Below are 20,066 nucleotides of genomic sequence, written 5' to 3' on the forward strand. Positions count from 1 at the left end.
TAAAGAGGAGGCTAGGGAAGAGACCAGAAAAGGGAATGGTAACCCACTCCAGACCTCTTGCCTGGAAAATCCCATGGACAGAGGAGCCTGGTGGACTGCAGTCCATGGGGTCGCAAAGAGTCGGACATGACTGAAGTGACTTAGCAGCAGCAGCAGGAAAGAGACCATGGACTTGAGAGGTAATCAGAGAGAGTTAAGAGATATTTAGGAGATAAGATCAAAGGGATGGTGGGCAAAGAAAATGGAGACATTAAAATGTTTACTGTTTCTTTTTTTTACATCCTTCATTGGATGGCTGGTGGTACCATTTAGAGTTTGGGGTCACAAAAAGAATACTGGGTTTTATGGAGGAAAATCATGAATTTAGTTTTGTCTGTGTTGGGCTTGAGTTCCCCCAGATTCTGGGATTGGCTCTGAATGGGCTACTTGGAAGCAATTCTTATGGCCAGAAGGATGGATGGAGCATGCTGACTGACCACCCCATGGACTGAGCATTGGGGAGGAAGAATAGAGTTAACTGCTCTATTCTCACAAGACCTCTAAGGAAAGGGTGTCTGGCTCAGGATTCCTGGTGCCCTCAGCCAGTGCTATTGAAGTACCAACTTGATCACACCTCAGCATCTCAAATATATATACAGCTACTGTTTCAACTTATTAATAGATTTAATACTTTTAGTCTTAAATTCTACACGAATATTGATATTGCCATCAAAACTTGCTTTTTTTTTTTTTTGTATTTGCTTAGTATGTATCTGCTGCTGCTACTGCTAAGTCGCTTCAGTCGTGTCTGACTCTGTGCAACCCCATAGACGGCAGCGCACCAGGCTCCCCCATCCCTGGGATTCTCCAGGCAAGAACACTGGAGTGGGTTGCCATTTCCTTCTCCAATGCATGAAAGTGAAAAGTGAAAGTGAAGTCAAAAGCTCACTTGTGTCCGACTCCTAGCGACTCCATGGACTGCAGCCCACCAGGCCCCTCCGTCCATGGGATTTTCCAGGCAAGAGTACTGCAGTGGGGTGCCATTGCCTTCTCCAGTATGTATCTACTCACCCCTATATTTTTAACCTCTCTGTGTCTTATGTTTTAGACATGCTCAGGATTTTTTTTTTCCTTTGATCTAATCTGAGAGTCAGCCCTCAAATATCAGAGGTTAATCCATTTATACTTGTTGCAATCTTTGGCATCTTATTTTATGGTTTGCTTCTTATATGTTCTTGCTATTTTTTTTTTCGGTTTCCAATCTCTCCCTATGCTGATTAACTTTGCTTAATTTCTTAATTCCTTTTTCTTTTTTCTTTTACTATTTTATTTCTTATTAGAATATAATTGCTTTACAATGTTGTGTTAGTTTCTACTGTACAAAAAGTTGAATCAGCTATATGAGTCCCTTGGACAGCAAGGAGATCAAACCAGTCACTCCTAAAGGAAATCAACCCTGAATATTCATTGGAAGGACTGATATGCACTTGAAGCTCCAATACTTTGGCCACCTGATGCAAAGAGCTGACTCATTGGAAAAGACCCTGATGCTGGGAAAGATTGAAGGCAGGAGAAGAAGGAGATGACAGAGGATGAAATGGTTGGATGGCATCACTGACCCAATAGACATGAATGATCAAACTCTGAGAGACAGTGAAGGACCGGAAAGCCTGGCACGCTACAGTCCATGGGATCACAGAGTCGGACGTGACTGAGCGTCTGAACAACAATATGTATACAAATATCTCCTCCTCCTTTTTTTTGGCCACACCACAGGGCATTCGGGATCTTAGTTCCCTGACCAAGGATGGAAACTTCACACCTCTCAATGGAAGCTCGGAGTCATAACCACTAGACCGCCAAGGAAGTCCCTACTGTGCTTCATTTTTACATCCACAATTTGAAGCCTTACATCCTATTTTTATTTTACTAACAGTGCCCACAGAGCCCCTGAGGCCCAGGCAGCTGCTCAAAACCACTCTCAGGTGTGTTTCCTTCTCCCTGTGACAGAGGGTGGGACCCACAGGTTGATCCATGCACTCAGGGCACACAGAGGCCCCAGGCCAGGCCCCCTCAGCCTCAGACAGCCCTGCCTTGGCCCGGAGCCTGATGTCTGAGCTTCCTGACCTCAGCTGTGTCCTCACACCCATTTCACTTTGTGCCTCCCCTACCTGCCCCGCACTTCCAGGAACAGCCCTAGCAAACCTTCTCCTGTGTCCCAGAGGCTCCTGGAGTCAGATCCAGAGCCCGGTGAAGAGGTGAGACTTAGTATGTTGGCCTCAGAGCCCACTAACTGCATGTGGCAGTCCCTCCAGCTCTGTTCTGAAGTCCTCTGAACTCTTGGCTCAGCTGATAGACCATGGCCACCACAGAGGAAACCGTTTACAGCACTTTCTCACCTTCTAGACCTTCTTTCATCACCATATCCATGAACCCTCAAGTCAACAACCTCAGGCTCTCATCCATCAATCCTAGCCCCCCTGGAGCAACCTGTGGTAAACCAGATTACTCCTAAGTCTTCCTCATCAAAAGCACCATTCTAAACCCAAAGGAAATGTATCACAGTCCTTCATCCTAAAAATATTTACTGGGCTTGAACTATGCATTTAATTCATACTGAAACTGAAATAACTGGTAACAGCCTAATCTATGAATTCTCCCCATAGTGTTTTCATTTTCAAATAGAAGCTTGTTGACCATAAAGGATTTTAAATCTCTGATGATATAAACTTCTGACAGGAGCCCTATGGTTCTCCTCAAACGAGAAAGTGAAAATTAAGTTGCTCAGTAGCGTCCAGCTCTTTGTGACCCCATGGATTGTAGTCTACCAGGCTCTTCCATCCATTGGATTCTCCAAGCAAGAGTACTGGAGTGGGTTGCCATTTCCTTCTCCAGGGGATCTTCCCCACCCAGGGATCGAACCCGGGTCTCCTGCACTGTGCTGCTGCTGCTGCTGCTGCTAAGTCGCTTCAGTCGTGTCCGACTCTGTGCGACCCCATAGACGGCAGAGCACCAGGCTCCCCCGTCCCTGGGATTCTCCAGGCAAGAACACTGGAGTGGGTTGCCATTTCCTTCTCCAATGCATGAAAGTGAAAAGTGAAAGTGAACTCGCTGTAGGCAGACGCTTTTACCTTCTGAGCCACCAGGGAAATCCTTAAACGAGAAATTAGTAGAAAGATAACTAACCTAAGAAACTGGAGACCTGGTTCTATATCTTGCTCTCCCATTTGGTACCTGAAGCACCTGGAGCAAGTTGCTTAACCTCCTCATCTCTGGTCTTTCCTCTTAAATGTGTATCGTTGTTGTAGTTTAGTCGCTCAGTCGTGTCCAACTCTTTGCGACTCCATGAACTGAACACGCCAGGCTTCCCTGTCCTTCACGATCTCCCTGAGTTTGCTCAGACTCATGTCCATTGAGTCAGTGATGCCATCCACCCATCTCATCCTCTGTCACCCCTTTCTCCTCTTGTCCTCAACCTCTCCCAGCATCAGGGTCCCAGCATCATATCGGTGGGCAATCTTGTAGGCAAGAATACTGACCCTGAAAGATGACACGAGCTCACCAGGTGGGGAGGGGATGACAGAGCGAGCAGTGCCTCTAACACCCTCCTTGGATCCTCTCATTCTTGGCAAAGGCTAGTTGTCCCACGTGGTGGCATTTTGACCCTGGGCCTAGTGATGGCTCTGTTTGCCCACCATCTACCTCTAAGCAAGATGTACATCAGCAGGCTTTCCTGTGACTCCCCACAGAGGGACCAGTGTTTGAACTTCCACCATGGAGCCATCGGGGGCCTCTCTCTCTCAGCTTCCACCCCCCAGCAGCCTGTTATGCTGTCAGGGGTGGGGTGGGGAGCTCTGGAGCAGGGGCCAATGAGGCATTTACCATGCATCTGGAAGATTCTGGGGTACTGACACCCTAAAACTCACCCCAGGGATCTTCCTTGGTGGAGCTGAGGCCACTGAATTGAAATCCTGAAAATAACCCCCTGCCTCTTCCTGACTTGTTCCCTAGGCCAATTCCAGTGTTCCAAAGGGTCACCAAGAACGTGGTTATAGCACAGGACTTGCAGTTGTGTTCCTTGATGTTGTTCAGTTGCTAAGTCCCGTCCAACTCTCCCAGAGTTTACTCAGATTCATGTCCATTGAGTCTGTGCTGCTATCTACCATCCTCTTCATCCTCTGCCAACCCCTTCTCCTTTTGCCTTTGATTTTTCCCAGCATCAGGGTCTTTTCCAATGAGTTGGCTCTTTGCATCAGGTGGTCAAAGCATTGAGGCTTCAGCATCGGTCCTTCCAATGAATATTCAGGGTTGATTTCCTTTAGGATGGACTGGTTTGATCTCCTTGTTGTCCAAGGGACTCTCAAGAGTCTTCTCCAGCACCACAATTGGAAAGCATCAATTCTTTGGGGCTCAGCCTTCTTTGTGATCCAACTCTCACATCCATTGAGTTCCTGCTTCCCCACTAAGATGCTGTGTGTCAGAGCACACTATCTGGTCCCAGTTAATCGATTATCTCAACTGGAGATAATTAAACCAGGTCCTCCAGCTGTTTGCTTCTGAGGATCCAACAAAATAAGAGATGTATTATGTCTTAGTTGGAGATTGTGTGTTTGTGGAGAGCAAAAATGCAATCATAACTTGCTCAGTCGAGGCCTGTGGCTAGGGGACTTCCAATGGCAGGAAGTACAGCCCAGTCCAGCATTCACCACCTGCTACTCTCAGCCACACTGAACCACCTCTCTGAGACCGGAGATCCTTCTGTGCTTCTCTCCAGCAACTTCTCTCTGGACAGCAGCTGTCCCTGGGAGGGCATGGCATCTGCTCCCCCTGTGTGAGGTTCAGGGTTGCCAGGTGCTGTCCTGGGCCCCTCTGCACGGCTTCGGTTGGACGTCAGCCGGGCCTCATGTCAGCTGGGTTCAAGTTGCCAGCTCAGGCCTGAGAAGGGGCATCTGAGTTGGCAGCCGTCCATTCAGCAGGGGTTGGGGAGGCGGCCCCCAGGTGACAAGAGGGTAGTTGGGAAGGGCTGGGTATCTATCATCCAAGAGTAATGATGCTTTGAAATTCTAAAAGCAGGACATGGAAATAAGAGGGACCAGAGCCCACTGACTGCAACTCCACGTCTTTCATTGTGTGAAAAAGGATGAAGTCCAGGGACTTGCACTGTAATGTTCATCCCTGATACGCCTGTAACTTACAGAAGAATCCTTAGAGGTCTTTGGGCCCCAGGTTACCAACAGGAAAGATGGGAGGTGTGGAGGGGCTTGCCAAGGTCCCCTGGGCACAGGCCCCGCCAATCTCACAGTGGCCACTGGAGGGCAGCAGCTTCCCTTCAAACACAGCCAGTCCACGCACCTCTCTAATCTGTCCTTCACAAAAACCTTTGCTTTAGTTAGTCCTTCACAAAATGGCACCAGAGCAGAAGGCCTTTGGGGAAATTTCCGGCACTCTTGAAGAGAAACATCCACTGAGAGCACCATGGAACAACTAAGGGGCTGTTTCTAAGGGATATTTTGTTTTTCAAAACTTCTCTCGAGAACCACGAACTCATGGAAACCAGTTTTGGAATTCTGAAATTGCAGAGCCTGCAAAGGGGGTCCTCCCAGCTTCCGCTCCTGGGGGACCGAGGCTTGCCCCTGAAGGGGGTGGTTGGCCAGGTGGCTTTCTTCTCACTGACAGCAGGAGGTTGTTTTTGTGGCTTTTTAAAGAACCACACTTTCTGCTGTCACTAGGATGCAATGTGCCCTCTGTCCTCCCAGCTCCCTCCCAGGACAAAACTTTTGGATCACAAAATAGACAGCAACTTAGTTTAAAAAGGCTTCCCAGGTGGTGTAGTGGTAAAGGCTCCATGCCAATGCAGATAGTTTTTAAAATGTTCGCAATGACAATCTAGAGAAATAACATTAGCCCAAATTAATATCACCTGAAACCATTTTACTTTTTTCCTTGGGTGTTTTTGGCTTTTGTTGTTGTTGGGTTTATTTTTTTAGTTTCAAGAACACTGGAGTGGGTTGCCATGCCCTTCTCCAGGGGATCTTCCCAACCCGGGGATTGAACCCGGTTCTCCTGTGTAGCAGGTGAATTCTTCCCTGGTCTGATACACCAGGGAAGTCAGGTTTTTTAAGCTTAACTCAGCCAAATCCTGGAGAAGGAAATGGCAAACCACTCCAGTACTCTTGCCTAGAAAATCCCATGGACAGAGGAGCCTGGTAGGCTACAGTCCATGGGGTCGCAAAGAGTCAGACACGACTGAGCGACTTCACTTCACTCACTTCGCACTTTACCACTGGAGAAGGAAATGGCAACCCACTCTAGTATTCTTGCCTGGAGAATCCCATGGACAGAGGAGCCTGGCGGGCAGTGGTCCATAGGGTCGCAGGGAGTCGGACACGACTGAAGTGACTGAGCACAGCCAAATTCCTACTCTGCATTGTTGTAATAGTGAAAAGTTGGAAGCATAAATTAACAATAATAATACAAACAAATAATAGTACTTACAGTTTCCATAAAAGTTATAAAAATATCAGTTGTTGATTGGAAACTTTCATTTTTAACCTTTCAATAACGTCAGTGGGAACTTTTGAAAAAAGCTGGAAATCCCTCCCACCTTCATTTCTACCCCATCACCTGGGTCCCTCCGGATAGAGCAAAAAAACGATATTTGAAATGGCACAAAGGAATAGAAAAGAGAAGTTTAAATAACAAATTTCCAAAGTTATTTTATTTCATTTAAATGCTATCAGGATTTCAGGTTGATTTCTAATTAAGACAAATCAATGTATGTGATTCGAGAGGAGGGTAGTTAAATTTCTATTCCAGTCAATTCCCATTGGTATCATCTCGCTCAAACCCTTCTCATGCATTTAAGCCATCTCACTTCCGTTCATGGATGATGGTTTCTCCTGTTTTAATCGTAAATTAAGCAGCTGCCTCGGTAGAAATGGTATGATCTGGACACCCAGGGCTTCTTGAACAGAAGGCAGGGCTCACTCTTCAAGGCCAATACTTTTCTTTTTTCCTCTTTGTTATCTTCTGTTCAATAAATCTTCTCAGGTACTCAAGGTTTTGGTCAATGTTGTTTAGATAAAAGTGGAGCTTGGAGCCTAAAGTGTATTCTATAAAAAGAAGAGTTAACAGGAAAAAGTCAGAACTTTGAAGAGATTCAGGAAAACAGGGGACACAGGACAGCCAGATACCACTCCCTACATGTAATATTTAGGAGAAATATTTTTGATTCTTTCATATGCCTGCCATGTTCCCATCCCATTGGCTTCAGGCATCCTTGCTATGTCTGAATTTAGGCTTGTAAGCTGCCAGAATCCAAGGGGTGACATGTCAAAGATGGCTCAACCCTTGACCCTTGGTTTTCATGTGAAGCTCAGTAGCCTTTACCTTAGAATACATAGGTGTTTTCTAACAAATAAGTTGCAAGAGGGCTGATTTTGCTATTCTCCTGTGTTTATAACTGATCTTTGTTTCTCAGGTCATTCATCTCTGATGAGTTGATCATATTAACCAATCTGGTATGGATACTATAGAACTATGAAATATCATGTGGATTGTACAGTTGGGTTGCTACATAGAAGTCTGCTGCTAAGTCGCTTCAGTCGTGTCCGACTCTGCGTGACCCCATAGATGGCAGCCCACCAGGCTCCTCTGATCCTGGGATTCTCCAGGCAAGAACACTGGAGTGGGTTGCCATTTCCTTCTCCAATGCATGAAAGTGAAAAGTGAAAGTGAAGTCGCTCAGTCATGCCAGACTTAGCGACCCCATGGACTTCAGCCTACCAGGCTCCTCCGTCCATGGGATTTTTCCAGGCAAGAGTACTGGAGTGGGGTGCCATTGCCTTCTCCAACATAGAAGTCTGGGTCTGAGTAAAGTTGGAGTGAGATGATGCCCAATTCTCTGTTCTCTTCTCAGTAAAGGAAGGGCATTGTTCAGATCCCTTGGCTGGGGTTGGGAGGAAGCCCTCTTCCTACCTCCTGGGAGTTGGTATGTTGTTGCTATTGTTATCGCTGTCGTTAGTTGCTAAGTCATGTCCGACTCTTTGTGACCCCATGGACTGTAACCTGCCAGGCTCCTCTGTGCCTGGGATTTTCCAGGCAAGAGTACTGGATCAGGGTGCCATTTCCTTCTCCAGGGATCTTCCCAAACCAGGGATGGAACCCAAGTCTCCTGCATTGGCAGGAGGATTCTTTACTACTGAGCCACCAGGGAAGCCTGGGAATTCGTGTACGCCTCCTAAATAGCAAGTCTCAGAAGTGAGGGCCAAAATGACATACTGCAAGATGGGACATTCTGGACTAAGAGGTGGTTATTAGAACCTCTGAGGTTGCTCATGAGGGTACATTGGGATGACACTCCTGCCCTGCTTCAATGGAAAGAGCATTTGAGAAGTGGCCTAAGGAGAATGATACAATCTGTGCTTGTTGCAAGAATAGCATAAAATGTTAAACAGGGAGCATAGCAAAATTAGAACAAGGAGACAGATCAATGGGTCTAAGCTCCCTTTGTTTAGTCTGCTAGTGATTGGACCTGTTTAGGAGGGTGTCATCCTTTAGAAAAAGAAATTGTGACTGTTAATATCCAATATTTCGGCCACCTGATGAAAAGAGCTGACTCACTGGAAAAGACCCTGATGCTGGGAAAGATTGAGGGCAGAAAGAGAAGGTGGAGACAGATGAGGTGGTTGGGTGGTATCACTAACTCAATGGGCACAAGTTTGAACAGGCTGTAGGAGATGGTGAAGGACAGGGAAGCCTGGCATGCTGCAATCCATGGGATCACAAAGAATCGGACATGACTTAGTGACTGAACAACAACAATATCGTATAAATTATAATATGGGGAAATTAAAATTATAGTTGGTATCATTTTTCCTGTTAGTATTGTATGAAAGGAGCAAACTGATACAATGGGAAACAATAAATGAACCAGGAGAGATGGGGAGAAAACTATAAATGGAGCTTTATTGTGCTGAGGAGTATGTACGGAAATTTTTAACTTTTGCAAGGTACATGCGGAGATAGGGTAATACTGACTGGAGACCAGGTCTATTTATTAAAGAATATAAAGGCATCCATGGAATTTTCCAGGCAAGAATACTGGAGTGGATTGCCATTTCCTACTCCAATAAAGTCATCAGGAATGGTTAATAGGAATATACTGTAAAGGAATTCACTGTAAAGTGAATTCAGGGAATGTGTGTAGTTCACCACCACTTTACAGAGAACTGGACAAAATAAAGATGGGAAATTGCAGAATATTTACATTCCTGTGACCACAGAAATGAGGTAAGTCAAACCGACACAGCTGAAGCCCCACCTCCTGGACTGGAAGGTCCGGGGAAACTGGACCACTTATGCCTGCTTCCAGCATCCTGGCATCTGCAGCTTCACCTGTGTGCATCCAGAAGTGTCCAACTCTTTGTGACCCCATGGACTGTAGCCCACCAGGCTCCTCTGTCTGTGAGATTTCCCAGGCAAAGATACTGGAGTGGGTTGCCATTTCCTCCTCCAGGGGATCTTCCTGACCCAGGGATCTAATCTGCATCTTGTGCTTCTCCTCTACCGGCAGGCAGTTTCTTTACCACTGAGCCACCTGCAAGGCTCAAAGGCCATTTGGTGGCTAATCCATCCCCAGTTTGATCCCCAAGAAAAGGTAATAAGCATTATGTGGTCTAGTTAACTCCACCTTGAGGGAATTTATGGGAGGAGTTGAGGATGGGTTTGTAATGCAGACCAAGATAGAAGTGTGGGGGAAATATCTGAGTTGGATATGATGAGGTTCACTTGAGCCGACACTCTATGGGAGCATCTTATGTTCCTGACATCTTGCTTCTCCCACTGTCTCTGGCCAATACTAGGTGATATTCTGGAGCTGGTTCGTTCTCATCACCCTCTCTGTCCTACTCAGTAGTACCACTGCCTGGACTGGGAAAATGAGTCATGCCCTTCACCCAAGCCCCGTTCTGATTGGTCCACCTGTGCCCCCTGAGGCTTAGATGACTCCCCTTCCCTCACTGTGGCCAGAAGAGACGGGTTCACCCAGAGAAGGAGGAAAACAGGAAACTATCATCGCACATGGCAAAGAACAAACGAGAGTTGATCTCACTCACCCTGATGAGGGTGAGACACGAAGTTGGCTTCTACCACTCTGTGGTTCAGGGGCTGAGTGCTGCGGTAATTATTTTGGATGGTCTCGTTCTGGTGATTCAGTAAGGAATTCTCTAGCTTCTCAATCTGCCAGCAACATGAAAGGAATTAATGAGAGGAGAGGCACTGGGTAACTTTTTTTTTTTTAATTAGTTAACAGTTGAACCAGCGCTTGGATTTATATAACTCTGATAAAGACGATCTCAAGTCCTGAAGCGGTTCTGGGTACTATGTGCCTTGGCATTCATCCACCCAGTCATTCTTCTGACAATATCTTTCAATCTTTTTCTACAGGTTTAGCCGGTAGCAGAAAAGAGAGAAAGAAGTAAACAGAGACATACCAAGTAGCAAGCTCAATTTCTGTTTTTCTGAAAATTCCTGTTTTTGTCTACATTTTCTTTTAGAGTAAATTCTATTTATTCATTTATTTTTGCTGTGCTGGGTCTTAACTGCTGCACTCAGGCTTTCTCTAGTTGTGGCCTGTGGGGGCTACACTTTGTTGTGGTGTGAGGGCTTCTCAGTACAGTGGCTTCTCTTGTTGCGGAGCACAGTCTCTAGGTTCACAGGCTCAGTAGTTGTGGCACACAGGTTGAATTGCTCTGAGGCATGTGGGGTCCTGCGAATCCAGGGATTGAACCTGTGTCCCCTGCACTGGCAGGCAGAGTCTTAACCACTGGACCACCAGGGAAGTCCCTTGTCTACATTCTTGAGAGACATTTTTGCTGCTGTACAACTCTAGGTAAGCTACTCATTTCTCTCAGTGCTGTGAAAAAGTTGTTGCACTGCTTCCTGACTTTCATTGTTGCTGCATTGAATTAATGCTCGTCTAATCGTAGGTCTCTCATGAAATATGTCTTTTCTTTTTGGCTGATATTTAAATCTTCTCTGCTTTGATAGCTTGTGGCTTCACTGTGATGTGTTTAGTGTGGGCTTCTTTTTGTTTTCATTGACTCATTGGGCTTCCTTATTATATAACATGGTGACTTTCAACCCTCTGGAAAATTGTCAGTCAACATTTCTTAAATTATTCCTCTTCTCTATGCCATCTCTCTTCTCCCACTATAATTTCAACTTGACATTTTTCAGGTCTTTCTAGAATGTTCTCTATACCTCTCTATTTTTTCATATTTCTACCTCTTTTTCTCTTTATGCTGCATTTCGCATAATTGTCTCAGCTCTGTCTTCCAGCTTACTAATTCTTTCTTGAACTTGTCCTACATGCTATTAAACTCATTTGTTGGATAACTAATTTCGGTTACTATCTTTTCATTTCTAGAAATTAACAATTTACTTTTTTTCAAGTTGACTTGGTCATTTTTATACTTTGTTCTTTCCTTGTATTTCAAACTCTTGTACATATTAAACATATCAAATATGTTTAATTATAGATATTATGCATTCTTTACCATTTCCTTCTCCAATGCATGAAAGTGAAAAGTAAAAGTGAAGTCGCTCAGTCGTGTCCAACTCTAGTGAGCCCATGGTCTGCAGCCTACCAGGCTCCTCTGCCCATGGGATTCTCTAGGCAAAAGTACTGGAGTGGGGTGCCATTGCCTTCTCCAAATATTAAACATACTTTATATTAATTGGCTGATAATTATAATATCTGAAATCTTTGTAGGTCTAATTCTGCTGATACTCACTCATAGTGCCTTTTTCTTAGTATTTTGTGATTTTTTTTAATTGAGTTCATCTCAGATAACTATTTGTAGAAATTCTTCTAGATCTGAATTTAAGGTGCATTTTTCGTAGATAACTAACATTGACTTTTGTTAGGTATCTCAGGGCACTTTCAACCTGGCTGGCAATGTTTTTACATGTTGGTATAAGAATAAGGGGTCTTTGCACTTTTTCCTGAAATAGGGAAATGGAAAATTTAAAAAGAGAAATATTCACTTCTGAGGAACCCAGAAGGTTTGCTTTGCAACCTCAGTAACATTTGTCCTTTATTTAACTCAACAAATACTTATTATGTGCCCGTGCTAGGCTCAAGGACAAAAGACGGTTGATACAGCTCTTCCCCTCAAAGGGCTACAGATATTTTTAGATGGTAAAGGGCTAAATCTGAAGCTGTCCTTCTTGCATAAAGTCATTTATGAGATTAGAATGTAGCCCCATAAAAAAAAAAAAAAGAATTAGCCCCATAAGGACATGGAGTTTGCACATGTAATACCCGGTGAGAGCGGCACTCAATAAATATTTGCCTTCACTATGCAAATTTTCTCCTATGACTTGAATCAGGTCCCAGTGTTTTTTTGTTGTTGTTGCATTGCCTATAGATTTCTTGGATTCTCTGAAGCCTGTTGGCCCGTTTCTGCCACAGCACAGCACTAGTAGGATCACCCATGGTGATAGAGGTGAGGCACTACAGCCCTGGACATAGAAAACACTATAGGAGCCCAGGTATTGGCATTAGATAAGATTTAGGGGAACGCTCTTGTTGATCAGGCCATGGAAAGGAGAGACTTGGATATTAAAGCAATCTTGTACATTACCTGTGTCTTAGAGAGCTTGACAGTATCTGCTACCACAAACCAGTGGACGTTTTCTGTACAGGAAGGAGTGGTGAGTGACCCCAAGTAGCTGTAGTAGTATCGGAGGTCCCCAGGTAGCATGTCCTGAATGTCAAGGTCCCTCAGAACTGTGCTTTGTCCTAATAGAGGGGATGAGAAGCAAAGTCAGGGACCACTGCTGCCCCTTGAGAGGACAGCTCTGGCTCGTATCTCACTATCTTTAAATCTCCTGATTTAAGCAGAAGAACTTAGAACCTGATCATTGGGAAACATCACCCAGTGTACTGCTTCCTGGAAAGGGTTAAGAGCAAAGACTTTGGGGAGAAACCCACTCAAATACCTCCTCTGGCTGGGTGGCCCTGGCGGGATATGCACCTGTCTATAGACAGGGGACACTCATGGGAGCTCCCTGGTGGTCCAGTGGCTAAGACTCCATGCTGTCAATGCAGGGGGTCTGGGTTCGATCCCTGGTCAGGGAACTAGATCCCACATGCTGCAACGAAAGATGCTGCACGAGGCAGGAACTCTGCTTTTTTCCCTGAGCACTTCTGCATTTTTTTAATGGCAAAGAGGATATCTTTGTGATATATACATAAACAGGTTTGTTTAACCAAGGCTGTGAAGTCTAGTAGTGCATAGCCCAATGAGCAGGCAAAAAATTTCTAAGTTTTTTTTTTTTTTTTTTTCTGGTTGCACTGCATGGCATGCAGGATCTTACTTCCCTGAACAGGGGTTGAACCCATGCTCCCTGCAGTGGAAATTGGGAGTCTTAACCACGGGACTGCCAAGTTAAGAAGATGAGTGAGTAACTGGCTACCTTCTCCATGAAGTGGGAGGTCAGGCATCCCGTCAGGGGAGAAGCTGGGGCCAGGGAGGGGGTGCTTCGGGAGAGAGGAGAAAAGGTGATGCAATCATTGTGGAGAGGGGAAAAGAAAAAGCCCAGAGGAGTATTTTAGGATTTCTGAGCAGTGTTAGTACTTGTTTATATTTTAGCTAGGAATGAAAGTAATACCAGTTAGAAATATCTGTGTTTCTCTCAGGCACATTCCCTATAGGCTGTTTGGCTACAGACTCTGAGAAAGTAGAAGTTGGCGGAGGGCTTTATCAGGTAAGTTTGTGGAGGGATGGAGGGCATTTGCATGGGTGTGTCAGAATGATGGTCTGTGGCATCCAAGCCAGGTAAAGAGAACTGAGAGGCAAGAAGCGTGACTAGTAGTGAAAACGTGGAGGCCCATGACTTGGAGGTCAGGAGATCGCTGGAGAGGGTGAGGACTCAGGTCAGGGAACTGGAGACCGGCATATGGGGCAGAGTGAGATGCCCAGAACCAAGGCTGCAGCAGACATGGTAACAGCTTAAAGTCAAGAGTTGATCATGGGAGTGGGCAAATGCTCTGACGAGAACCCTGCCTTCCGGAGGCAGAGAGCAGGGAGGCCAGCCCTGTGTCTGCATCACAGACACCACGGCAAGAGGCTTCACTCCTGAGACTCTTCTCAACTGGAAACCAAGGAGCTCATCTCTGTCTGAGGACTAGGATCATCACGACCAGCTGGGGCCAGAGGTCAAGGAGCTCATCTCTGTCTGAGGACTAGGATCATCACGACCAGCTGGGGCCAGAGGTCAAGGAGCTCATCTCTGTCTGAGGACTAGGATCATCACGACCAGCTGGGGCCAGAGGTCAGGGTGACTTAATTGAAAACATCCCTCATTCATGGAACTCTGGCCATCCAGACGTCCTAGTCGTGGAAATCGACAGGTAGTTTATGAACGGGTCTCCCAGAGGTGTGTACAGCGTGAGCCAATCACGGGAACTGCTGGAGCCAGAGACCTTGCACAGGGAGCCAAGTGTCCCCTGGAAAGCTTATCTGCAACCCTGCCCACCCGTGACTCTTCCCTGCCCCCCATCCCCATCACACTCAGGCTCATTGCTCTGCCCTGGTGTGCCTTCTGTTGGTTTCTCTTACCTGCATACCTGATGTCCTCCAGGTGAGAAATGAAGTTGCTGTAGTAAGTATTTTCAGCATAATCCTTTACCTGCAGGGGAAACACGGAGCAGTTAACCTAAGGGAGGTGGGTCCTCCATCTGGTACTATCTCCCTTAATTCAGCTGTTTGGTATCCTGGCTGGTGGTGCAGAGCTATGAGGGCAAGGAGGCATCCGGGGAGACAGTCTGGCGCTTCTTTGCACCAACTGCCTTGGCTCACCAGTTTCTTCCAGAAAGACAAGATCTGAAGCACTTTGGCAGCTTCCCGGAAAAAGACCTTCTTGGCAGTATCTGGTGATATCCTCATGAAATGGCCAAAGTCACTGTTAAAATATCCCCAGTGACCTTGTTTTGGGCATTGTCAGCCACAGTCAGATTCATTGTGGGTTTTTTGTTTTTGTTTTTAGCCACTGCCACACAGCATGCAGAATCTTAGTTCCCTGACCAGGGGGATCAAGCCCATACCCCCTGTAGGGGAAGTGTAGGGTCTTAACTGCTGGACCACCAGGGAGGCCCCCAGATGCATTATGATCAGGGGGCTTGGTCTCAAGTGCTCCCTTCTTCATCCTCAGGACTTTTGACTGGATGGACGAGAGCCAGATGTCCAAGGCAAAACTGCTCCAATGCTGACCTCCGACATCCTCTATTTTTTGAATGAGTGTTTACTTTTTAGAAGACAGGAAAGTTGCTTTTGGTGAAAAAGGTCTATGAACAATGGTTTTTTTCAGTCAGTGATGCTGATCCATTCTTCCACTGGGTGAAAATTCAGACTTTCTTGGATTTCTTCTTTTTCTAATCTTAAATTTATTTTTTAATTGAAGGATAAATGCTTTACAGAATTGTGTTGGTTTCTGCCAAACATCAACATGAGTAATCCATAGTTATATATATGTCCCCTCCCTCTTTACCCTCCTTCCCACCTTCCTCCCCACCCCACCTCTCTAGATTGTTACAGAGCCCCGGTTTGAGTTCCCTGAGTCATACAGCAAATTCCAATTGGCTATCTATTTTACATATGGTAATGTAAGTTTCCATGTTACTCTCTCCTATACATCCCTCCCCCTCCTTCCTCCCAACCCCCTTCCTTGGATTTCTGACTGTCGTTTATCTGTTTTCTAAATGTGTCATCTCTTTCTCTGTTCTTCTAGCTACCTTTCATGTTAAACAAATACTTTCAGTGTACCATTTAACCATTTTAAGTTATTAATGGTTGCTCTAGTGACTTCAATGTGCAACTTACATCATTTTGTGCTAGAGAGTATCCCAGGTGGCGCAGTGGTAAACAATCCACCTGCCAATGCAGGAGACACAAGAAACTCGGGTTTGATCCCCAGGCAGGAAGATCCCCTGGAGGAGGGCATGGCAACCCATTCTAGTATTTTTGCCTAGAAAATTTCAGGGACAGAGGAGCCTGGAGGGCTACAGTCCATGGGGTCGCAAAGAGTTGGACACAACTGAGCATTTTCTCCTAAATACAGATCACATTTTCCTATTTGCATGCTGAACTTTTTCCTTGATTACTAGACATTTTAGATAATATATGGTAGCTAATCTAAATTCTGATTTTTAAAAACTATCCTGCGGAGTTTTTGTTGTTGTTCATGCAACTATTCAGTGACTTGCCTGGGCTTTATCTGTAGAATATGTGTCCATAGTACTGTGTAGCAGCTGATGAATCTGCTCAGGTCTTAAGTCTTATTTTTATTTTTTTAGCCTAGACCATCTATGGTCAGCACAATTTTACAGTCACTCAGTGATTTTAGTAGAGGTTGTGCTCAAACCCCAGGAGCCCAAACTGATGAATCTGTATGTGGGTTGAGGAGCACATTCAAAGGTCAGCCAGTTACCAAGTCAGACTCAGCTTTCACATTCCATCAGGCCTTCTTGGGAAGCCGATACAAGCTCTCTATGGCTCTCTCATTTTCAGGATCTCCCAGTTAGACTTCTGATTGGCCTGCCCCTTGCCATTCACCTCAGTTAGGACGTGACAGACTCCCAAAGCTGCGAGTTTTCCTTGTTTTCTGCCTTTTCTGTTTTTTGCTACTTTTATCAGCAACGCCCTTCGGGCATGGGTTTTCAGTCTCTACTTCCAATCTAATGAATCCCTGTACCAGGCAGTGAAGCTGCTGGTTTTCCTGTTCACCTGCCCTGATGAAACTACCTTGCTGACCAAGTTGTTGTTGTTCAGTTGCTAAGTTGTGTCCGACTCTTTGCAACCCAATGGATTGCAGCACGCCAGGCTCCCCTGTCCTTCACCATCTCCTGGAGTCTGCTTATACTCGTGTCCATTGAGTCGGTGATGCCATCCAACCATCCTATCCTCTATTGTCCCTTGTCCTCCTGTCTTCAATCTTTCCCAACATCAAGGTCTTTTACAGTGAATCAGTTCTTCCTATCAAGCGGCCAAAGTGTTGGAGCTTCAGCTTCAGCATCAGTCCTTCCAATGACTATTCAGGTTTGACTTCCTTTAGGATTGCTTACTGACCAAGTTAGCAGATGGAAAGAATGCCAGGCAAGAAGCCCACAAACTTCCATTGTTCTTACTCAAAATTCTCACCATTTATCACACGTAAGTGCTTTACCTTGTTCCTGTCTTTGGTCCATTTCCAGAGCACTGATATGCTTGTTTTTGATGTGCTGTGTTCAGTCGTGTCCAGCTCTTTGTGACCCCATGGACTTTAGCCTGCCAGGCTTCTCTGTCCATGGAATTTTCCAGGCAAGTATACTAGAGATGGTTGTCATTTCCTTCTCCAGGCAATCTTCCTGACCCAGGGGTTGAACCCATGTCTCTTGTGTCTCCTGCATTGGCAGGTGGTTTCTTTACCAGCTGAACCACCAGGGAAGCTAATATACTTGTTTTGGGAGGGGATCATATTCACTGACCATTTCTTGCTGCCTAGACGTAAGTCCCACCTTCCAGACTTTCTGAGGAATGCAGAGATGTGGCCTCTGTCTACTAGGGTGCAGGCTTTCTCATGTCCTCAGACCAATTTCTATCAAGTCAGCCCCTCTGGGATCAGCTCTTCTAACTCAGCTTGTCCAGATCATCCAACGTCCTTGAGGTTGGTGACCCAGAGGCACCTCAGTAACTGTGAGCAAGGACTGGGGAAAGAGTAGGTCTTTCAGGGACTTCCCCGATGGTCCGGTGGTTAAGACTCCCAATACAGTGGGCCCAGGTTTGATCCCTGATCAGGGAACTAGATCCCACATGTCTCAATTAAAGATGCTGCATGCTGCAATAAGGGACAAAGATCCTTCATGCCACAACTAAGACCAGATAAGTAGACAAATATTTTTCTTTAAAAGAGTAGATTTTTTATCAAGTCAGTGTTTCCAAGAACTGTGAGCTTGGGAATACATTAGGAGAGACAAGTAGGAAAAGCCTTTGTCTACACTTAACACCTTGTTTTGCCACCAGTTTATAATTTCGAGTGTGTAGGTTCAGCCTACCTCAACCAGGGCCGCCAGCACAGCCAAACCATCCGGCTCATTCTGGGCTTCCTCATAGCTGCCATATTTAGAATTGTAGTGGACGACGTGAATCTGTGGAAGCAAGAAAGGGAGTGAAAGTCACTCAGTTGTGTCTGACTCTTTTCGACCCCATGGGCTACACAGTCCATGGAATTCTCCAGGCCAGAATTCTGGAGTGAGTAGCCTTTCCCTTCTCCAGGGGATCTTCCCAACCCAGGGATTGAACTGAAGTCATCAGCATGGCAGGTGGATTCTTTACCAACTGAGCCACCAGGGAAGCCCAAGAATACTGGAGTAGATAACCTATCCCTTCCCCAGTGGATCTTCTCAACCCAGAAATCAATCCAGGGTCTCCTGCATTGCAGGCAGATTCTTTACAGGCTGAGCTATCAGGGCAAGTCAAGGGCAATTCCCATAATCTTCAAATGCTTCAGGTTTTCAGGAAAGGAGGAAAATGAAAAAAAGATGCTTCATCTGGCGCCTCTGCTTGACCGACAAACACTGCTGACCACCATCTCCCTCCATCTGGGCTACAAGATCTAAGACCAGAAAGTTCTGAGAAGGACGTGAGGGGAGGGCTGAGAAATGTTCATGGGGAGAAGCTCTGGTTCATGCAGGCTTGTATTGTTTGTACTAGCTGATTTTCCTTTATATTTGCAAAGTAATGAACATTTCTAATATTTATTGAAACAGCTTAATTTGCATAGCCTGTACTCAATACAAAAAAAATAATGTATACCACTTGTTTGCTTAGTAAGAATCAGTGCTAGATTTCTAATTTAAAAAAAACAGATACACAACAAGCAACAAAAGTTTACTGTATAGCACAGGGAACTACCGTCAATATCTTGTAATAACCTATAGTGGGAAATAATATGAAAAGTAATATATGTATATACGTATAACTGAATCTTCTTGCTGTACACCTGAAACATTGTAAATCAGCTATACTTCAGTAATATATATATATCAATAAAAAAGAATAATGTATAAAATATGTGAATCAAGTTTAAATTAAAATTTTGATGCTAAAAAAAAAAAAGACCAGAAAATTCTACAAGAATGCAAAGAACATGAGTGGGATTACGTGTGCTGTGTGCTAAGTTGCTTCAGTCATGTCTGACTGTCTGTGACACCACAGATGGTAGCCTGCCAGGCTCCTCTGTCCATGGGATTCTCCAGGCAAGAATACTGGAGTGGGTTGCCATGCCCTCCTCCAGGGGATCTTCTTGACCCAGGGATAAAACCTGCGTCTCTTATGGGGAGATGGCAATATACCTTCTCCCAGGCAGACAAGCTGGCAGAGTTCCAGGAGATCATATGAGGCCACAAGGTTCTCCTGAGGTCTCCCTAGAGTGGGCATATGCCCCCTTACCTCAGGAGGCCACTGTAAATCCATGGTCATCCGAAGCAGTAATGATCCTCACTGCTGCTGCTGCTGCTACTGCTGCTAAGTCGCTTCAGTCGTGTCTGACTCTGTGCGACCCCATAGATGGCAGCCCATCAGGCTCCCCCATCCCTGGGATTCTCCAGGCAAGAACACTGGAGTGGGTTGCCATTTCCTTCTCCAATGCATGAAAGTGAAAAGTGAAAGTGAAGTCGCTCAGTCGTGTCCGACTCTAGCGACCCCATGGACTACAGCCCACCGGCTCCTCCATCCATGGGATTTTCCAGGGAAAAGTACTGGAGTGGGGTGCCATCGCCTTCTCCGAATAATCCTCACTAGCCACATCTTTTCAGGTAGTGTCTCATCAGGTCTCTGTTTTGAAGTAGAATCCAATAGGCTTTCCTTATGAAGCCTCCTAGGTAGCACTAGTGGTAAAGAACCCGATTGCCAAGGCAGGAGCCTTAAAATATGTAAGTTCAATCCCTGGGCCGGGAAGATCCCCTGGAGGAGGGCATGGCAACCCACTCCAGTATTCTTGCCTGGAAAATCCTATGTATAGAGGAACCTGTCAGGCTACGATCC

The 20,066-nt window shown here is 45.6% G+C and overlaps 1 protein-coding gene across 2 annotated transcripts in view; it reads right to left on the reverse strand.

The window, feature by feature from the left end:
- Positions 1–6,669: 6,669 nt before the first annotated feature.
- Positions 6,670–20,066, reverse strand: part of CA6 (carbonic anhydrase 6) — a 34,763-nt gene continuing 21,366 nt past the window's right edge. For both annotated transcript variants that reach the window (XM_059875210.1, NM_173898.2), the window contains 5 exon segments: positions 18,077–18,169; positions 14,607–14,676; positions 12,627–12,784; positions 10,095–10,218; positions 6,670–7,091 (listed from right to left, as the gene is read on the reverse strand). In XM_059875210.1, coding sequence (XP_059731193.1) covers positions 6,970–7,091; positions 10,095–10,218; positions 12,627–12,784; positions 14,607–14,676; positions 18,077–18,169 — 567 coding nt within the window. In that variant the 3' untranslated portion in view covers positions 6,670–6,969.

This window comes from Bos taurus, chromosome 16 (assembly GCF_002263795.3).
Source record: "Bos taurus isolate L1 Dominette 01449 registration number 42190680 breed Hereford chromosome 16, ARS-UCD2.0, whole genome shotgun sequence".
Lineage (NCBI taxonomy): Eukaryota > Metazoa > Chordata > Mammalia > Artiodactyla > Bovidae > Bos > Bos taurus.